At 76.8% G+C, this 6,835-nt stretch overlaps 1 protein-coding gene across 1 annotated transcript; it reads right to left on the bottom strand.

The window, feature by feature from the left end:
* Nucleotides 1-93: 93 nt before the first annotated feature.
* Nucleotides 94-6,524, bottom strand: H696_02663 (hypothetical protein; the record flags this gene model as incomplete). The annotated part of the gene is made up of 4 exons (XM_009496577.1): nt 94-3,691; nt 4,050-5,520; nt 5,877-6,280; nt 6,392-6,524. 4 exons carry the CDS (start codon nt 6,522-6,524, stop codon nt 291-293), a joined length of 5,409 nt encoding a protein of 1,802 aa, XP_009494852.1. The 3' UTR covers nt 94-290.
* Between the last annotated feature and the right edge of the window lie 311 nt (nt 6,525-6,835).

The following is a 6,835-nucleotide window of genomic DNA, read 5'->3' as shown; positions in this document are numbered from 1 at the left end:
CACAAGCCCACCGATGCCCTGCTGGCTTTTCGCTGTTGCTCGGTCTATTTCGGGCGCTTGACGCACTGCCCTCCCGGAATAGGGTCGGCCACTTTTTCTTTTCTTTTTTTTTGCTTTTTTTTCCCTCGGATCCAGCACCCGTGCCTTGGCGGAGGAGGCTGACTGCTGGCCTCGTGAGCCCGGGACAGGTGAGTCCCGCCGGCGGCCTGGCGCGGCCGGCAGGAAGGCACGCTTTCGCGCGCGCGCGCAGACACACATGCGCGCAACGGCTCGTCGGCTTCAACTTTGCCCTACTCGGCGGCCGAGGCCATGACCGCATCGAGGTCTTGCCACGAACTGCTGGCGGACACCGCCGGGCGCGGCGTCCCGGAGGAGGAACTTCCCCCCGGCCCCCCGCCGCCATTGCCAGGCACCTGCAGCAGCAGCAGCTGCTGCTGCTGCCCGGTCGGCGTCATGGCCGGCGCCGGGCTGTCCTTCATGTGGTGGAGGCCGTGATGGCCCTGGTGCTGGCCAGGGGCATGGACTTGCTGGCCATAGTACGGCTGGTGGAATTGGTGGTGGTGGTGGTGGTGGTGGCGCTGCTGCTGCTGGTGGTGGTGGTGGTGGTGGTGCGCCGGGAGGTCCTCGGGCATGGCCAGGCCCGCCGGGCCGGAGGGCGAAAGCCCGGCCCCAAAGTGGCCAGCCTTCTCCCCCGGCGCCAGGGGGTGATGATAGGGGTGGTGCTGGCCGCCGTCCGAAGGGGGCGGCGCCGGCGCGGCGCCACACCCGCCGGCATCCGGGGCGCCCTCGACGCCGCGGATGGCAACCATGTCGGCCGACGCCGGGGCCGCCTCGGCCATCATCATGCCGGACGCCCGGGCGCCCGCACCATTGCCTCCGCTGCCAAGGGTGCCCCCCCCCCGGCCGATGGGGGGGCTGGGCTGGGGGGCCGCGCCGGCGGGGGCCGCCTGCCACCGCGACCAGGGGCCCCCCTCGATGTCCCGGAGGTCGTTGGCCGGGCCGGGGTCGTCGGCCAGGGGCCCGCCGCCACGGGGCTGGAGGAACTGCCCCTCCGCGGGGGCGGCAAGCACCTCGGCTGCCATGTGGCCCGGGAGTGCCTCATGGAGCTGCTCATGGTGATTGTGGTGGTGGTGGCGTTGGTGGTGGTGGTGGTGGTGGTGGTGTTGGTGGTGCTGCTGCTGCTGCTGGTAGTGGTGGTAGCCCCCGTCGTCGCGGCCGGGCGGGGGGTGCTGCCGCGAGCTGGGCAGCTCCAGCGTCTGGGCATCCTCCACGGTCGCGCCGAGGAACTGACCCCGGTGCGGGTGCTGGAAGTGCTGCTGCTGCTGCTGCTGCTGCTGCTGCTGCTGCTGGGGGTGGGGCTGGTGGAGGTGGTGGTGGAGGTGGTGCGGATGGAGGGGATAGGGCTGCGCGTCCGGCGGGCCTCCCCCCTCGAGCGAGTCCTCCTGGAAGAAGTACCTTCCGGTGTCGGGCACGGCCCCGGGGACCGAGCGCAGCGTCTCCATCGTCGCGCCGTCTGCCATGGCGCCAAAGTAGTACTCGCCGCCGGGGCCCGGGGGCCCGGGGGGCTCCTCCTGGGCCGAGTGGTGCGGCTGGTAGCCGAGGTGACCCGCCGGGCCCGGGGTGGTGGTGGTGGTGGCGGCGGCGGTGGTGGTGGCGGTGGGGCCCACGCCCGGTGGCTGCTGCTGCTGCTGCTGTTGGCCGCCGGCCGGGCTGGGCATGCGGTGCAGGTAGTGCAGGTGGTCCTCCGGCGAGAAGTACCCCTCGTCGCCGGCGGGACCGGGGCGCGGCCCGCCGCCGGGGCCCGCGCATGGAGCCCCGTCCACCGGGGTGGCCACGCCGGAGGCATGCCCGGATGACCGGCCCCCCGCCGGGGCCCGGAGATCCTCCATCGAGTCGGCCAGGGCGCCGGAGCTGGAGGACGCGGTCATGGTGGTGGCCAGGGCGCTGCCGCCGGCATGCCCGGCCCCCTCCATCATCCGGGCCCGGTAGACGATGCCGGCCAGATCGGCCGGCGCGCTCTGCGTCAGATCGTCCACCCCGAGGGCATCGCCATCCAGGCCGTACAGGTACTTGGGCAGCTTGCCGGGCCCGGGGGCGGACCCTGGCCCGAGGGCGCCGGCGCTGGCGCTGCCGCCGAGCCCCCCGGGCCCGTCCTCCTGCAGGGGGAAGAACACCCCACCGCCATGGGCGTCCATGTACCGGGCGGCCGGGTGGGCCCCGGCGGCGGCGGCGGCGGCGGCGGCGGCGGCGGCGACGGCGGTGGCGCCGGCGCCGGGCCCCAGGGATCGGGGCCGGGCCCCGGCCAGCGGCTGCCCGCCCGGGCCGCCTCCCGCCCCGCCGGGGGGGAAGCGCACGATCGGGCTGGAGGCTGGCGACCGGCCGGGGGCCGGGTGCGCGGCCGCCGCCGTCAGGGCCGCCATCGGCAAGGGCTGGATCTTGGGCCCGGACGCGGTGCCGCACCCGGGGGCGCTGCCGGGCCCCGGCGAAGAGGGGCCCGGGGCCGCCTGCTGGCCGCCGCCCGGTGCCTGGTACGGGTGCTGCCCGGCCGCCATGAGCCCCGGGTGGTGCTTGCCCCCCAGGTCGCCGCCTTGCCCGTGGTGCTGCTGCGGCTGCGGCTGCGGCTGCGGCTGCGGCTGCTGTGGCGTCGGCGGCCGGGAAGGGGGTGCGCCGGCCGGGCCGGGGCCCGAGTATGCCGAGGGGCCGGCCGGGGCGCCGTGCTCCGGCTCGGTGCCGGCCAGGCGATCGGCCCCCGAGCCGGGCGGCGTGGCCGCCAGACTGGCAGCCCCCTCGGCCCGGGGCTGGTGCATGACCAGCGGGCTGGCCGGGTCCGAGGGGAGCCCCATGCCGCCGGGCGAGGCGGACGAGCCGGTCGCCGACGGCGGGTACCGCGCCCGGGAGAGGGCCATGTCACACACGGCCAGGCGCCCGGCGGGGAGCCCGGTGGCTGCCTTGCGGTTGGAGCCGCCGAAGCGCCGCCGGCCCACGCCGGCCGCGGCCAGCAGGCCGGACTTGCCGCCGGGCGGGGTCCAGCTGCTGCCAGGCCCGCCGGCGCCCCGGGGGATGGGGCTCAGCATGCGGCCGGCCGGGCCGGCCCCGCTGCCGGACCCGCCCGGGGGCCCGTGCCCCGGGGCGCCGCCCGGCGAGCAGGGCTCCTCCCCGGGGCTCTGCGGTGCTTCCGGCTCGGCCTGCTCCTCGGGCGGGTCCTGGTCGGCCGGCTGGCGGCCGGTCGTGTTGTCCGGCTCCCCGGGGCCGGGGGGCTCCCGGTCGGCGGCATCGTGGCCGGGCTCCGGGGGGGCGTCCTCGCCGGGGCCCGGCCCGGAGAGCATGCACGCCATGGCCGGGGTCCCGGCGGCATCGGCCTCCGGCCCGGGGTCCGGGGCATACGCGTCAGCCTGGGGCCCGGGCAGGCCGGGGGGCGCCTCGGCCAGCCCCCCGGCCCCCGGGCCGAGGTCTTTTCCCGCGCACGGCGGGGAGATGTGGGCCTGCTCGGCGCCGGCTTCCGGGCCGGTGTGGTTGGTGCTTGCCGGGGTGTTGGCGGTGTCGCTGGCGTTGCCGGTGCCGGTGCCGGTGCCGGTGCCGGTGCCGGTGCTGCTGGGCTGGGCACAGCCGGCGCCTGGCCCGGTGGCCGGGGGGCCCAGCCCGGGCTCGTGGAAGATCATGGCCGCGCCCGGGCCGGCGTCGCTGGACCATGCTGCGACGCCGCCGGGGAGGCCTGTGGGGGGATTTTCGCCGAGGCAGCGCCGGGTCCGGGGTGAGGAAGAGGGCCGCGCACGCGGGTGCATATAATTGCGTGTGCGTGTGTGCCGCAGGCCCCAGCAAACCGGGCGGGGGGGGGGGGGGCAAAGGTGCGACGCGGTGACCGGGGCTTGTCAGTAGGAAGGCGGCGTGTTGTTGGCGGGGGGGGGGGGCGCCAGGGCCACGCGCGGGCGGGGCCTCCCCTGTGCATGGTCCCCTCGGACCCGCTGCCACTGGGGGGAGAGCCCCGGCCGGCGGGGACGCATGTGCGACGCTGCTGGCACCCGGAGGGAAGGGCACGCGAGGGCACGCACCGGCAGTCAGCTCATCCGGCCCGGAGGACATCCCGCGGTCGAGGTCCATGTGTTGCGACGAGGAGGAGGACCCGAGCTGCTCGTCGCTCGACACAAGGTGGTGCCCATGCGCATACTGGTACAGACGGTCCGGATGGTACTGGGGGTGGTGCGGGTGCGGGTGCGCGTGCGCGTGGTGGTGCGCGTGCGCGTGCGCGTGGTGGTGGCCCTGGCTTGCCTCGTGCGCCAGAGGAGCGCCCTGGCCGGTGGCCAGGCCATCGCCCTCGGCCCCGAGCGCCGGATAGTACGCATGGTGCGGCTGCGGGCCCGGGTGCTGGCCGCCTGCACTCGGCAGCGGGGCATACTCGGTGGCCGTGGGCGACCCGCCGGCCGGCCGGCCGTCCGGGCTGCCGCTGCCGCTGCCCGACGACATGGCGCAGGCCCGGCCGGAGGCGGGGGCCGAGCTGCCGGCACCGGGGTCCGCGGCGGCGGCGGCGGCGGCCGACCGGTCGCCGCCGCCGCCATCGGCCACCGGGGCGCCGGTCGCCGGGCCCCGGCACAGGGCCATGTCCAGGGCCGGCGGGGGGGCCCGGTCGCCGGCCGGCGGCGACATGGCCGCGCTGGCCTGCTCACCGGCGCTGGCGTTGTCGGGCGAGGCGCCGGCCGCCGCCGGGCATGCGGCCAGGGCCACGGACACCGGGGCCGGGGCCGGGGCTCGGCCGGTGGCCCCGCGGCCCGGGCCCCCCGGACGGGCGGCCGCCTTACCCGCGGCCGGGCCGCTGCCGAGCTCCAGCAGCCGGCGGGTCAGGGCCTCCGGCTCGAGGTCCGGGTCGAAGTCGACCCCGTGCAGGCGGCACAGCTCGCGCTGCAGGCGCTCCACATGCCGGCGGAGGTCCTGCGTCCCGGCCAGCAGGGCCTGGTTGGTGGTCTCCAGCTCGCTGAGGTACTCCTTCTTCTTTTCGCGGCTGCGCCGGGCGGCCGCTCGATTGCGCTCCTGCCGGCGCTGCTGCATGGTGGAGTCCTCGTCGGCCAGGCTGCCGGGCATGACGCCCAGGTCGCCGGGTCGCACGACCCCCGGCCCGCCGGGCACCCCGGCCATCGGGTCGAACAGGCCCCCCGGCAGGAGGGTGGTGTAGCCGCCGGCGGCGGCGGCGGCCGCGGCCGCAAAGGCCGCCCCCGCCGGCCCGGACAGCCCGGGGATCGGCCCGGGCCCGGCCGACACAAAGGCCCCGTGGCCCAGCCCGGAGCCCGGGCCGACGGCCTGGAGAAGGGCCCCGGCCGGGGGCAGGTAGGCCGCCGAGCGCGATGCCGCCGCCATGAGCCCGCCATAGCCGGACGTCTGGATGGTGATGCCATGTGAGGAGGGGGCCGGCCCGGCGCCATTGGCCGCGGGCGGCGGCCCCCCGACGCCGGGCGGCCCGCCCGATTGCCCGGGGGCGCCGTCCTTGCCGTGGTCGCCGGGGGCGCCGGGGATCATGATGCTGTTGGGGAGCTGCTTGCATGTGTGCGTGTGCGTGTGCGTGAGTGAGGGGGCGGGCGAGGGGAAACAGAGAGCATTGCGGGGGGCTGCCCTCAGGCCGGGGGGGGCGGGGGGGGGGCCTAGAAGGGGCAGCCCCGAGGCCAGGCAGGCCGCGGTGTTGGCCCGGCGCAAGGGTTCGGGCGGCAAGACACAGACACAGGCAGCGACACAGGCAGCGACACAGGCAGCGACACAGGCAGCGACACAGGGCAACCATCGACACACAGCTGGCGAGTGGTAAGGCAAGGGGGCGAGGCAGAGGGACACAGGGGGGGGGGGAGGTAGCAGCTCTCGCGGTCGGGGCGCCAACGCGAAGAGACCACACGCACCATGGGCCCGGCGCCCGGCGGCGGGGCAAAGCCCCCGGGGCCGGCCACCGACGGCGAAGAGGCCAAATGGCCCGGGGGGTACATTTGCCCGGACATGGGCCCGGCATAGCCGGTCGCATGCGGGTCCACCGGGGAAAAGGTCATGGACAGGTCGGCCGAGGAGGACTTCCCGTGGCCGGGCGCCGTGCCGCCGGGAGGCCCGGCCGGGGCCTTCAGCTCGTCGTACACGCCGGTCCCCGGGGCAAAGTGCCCACCGGGCCCGGCAAGGGCGTGGTGATATGCCGGGCCGCTGGGCATCGGCGAGGAGGACGTCTGGACGACCATGCGCCCGTGGGGCTGCTGCTGCTGCTGCTGCTGCTGCTGCTGCTGCTCGGTCGGCGGGGCGCCACGCTGGCCGTCGGGGCCTGCGACCCCGGAGGACCGCCACGCGCAAGTGTCAGCCCCAGGTCCGCGCGTGTGTGGGTGTCCGGCCGGGCGGTCCAGCAGGCCAGTGGCCCGGGCCGCGCGATGCGCACCTTGCATCATGGAAAGCGGGTCAAGCGGATCGCCGTACGGCCCGCCGGGCGTGGCCGGCGCATAATACAAGCCGTGCTGGCCGCCCATCGGCAGGTGGTGCGGCCCTTGGCCGAATGTGCCCTCGGAGTTCATGGCGGGGAGGAGGCCCAGACAGGCGCCCTATGGTAGGCGGCCTCGGGGTCTGTGTGTGTGTGTGTGTGTGTGCGCGCGCGCGCTCCTGCGCCCTGGGGAGGCTCGCGGCTGGGACAGGCGGCCCCGCGTATCTCGCGTGGTGCCGGCGGGGGAGTGACGGGGGGGGGGGAGGCGATCGCGCACGTGCGGCCGCGCTGCGGTGGGTTCTCCGCCAGGTCCGGCCGGCACACGGTGCAGCCAGCGGGGCCGAGGAATGCGCGGGCAGGCAAGCCGACGGCTGGACCAGGCTCGGCCGGAGGGGCGGGGCGGGG

Source organism: Fonticula alba (genome assembly GCF_000388065.1).
Source record: "Fonticula alba strain ATCC 38817 unplaced genomic scaffold supercont2.4, whole genome shotgun sequence".
NCBI lineage: Eukaryota > Rotosphaerida > Fonticulaceae > Fonticula > Fonticula alba.
This window is presented reverse-complemented; position numbering and strand designations above follow the sequence as displayed.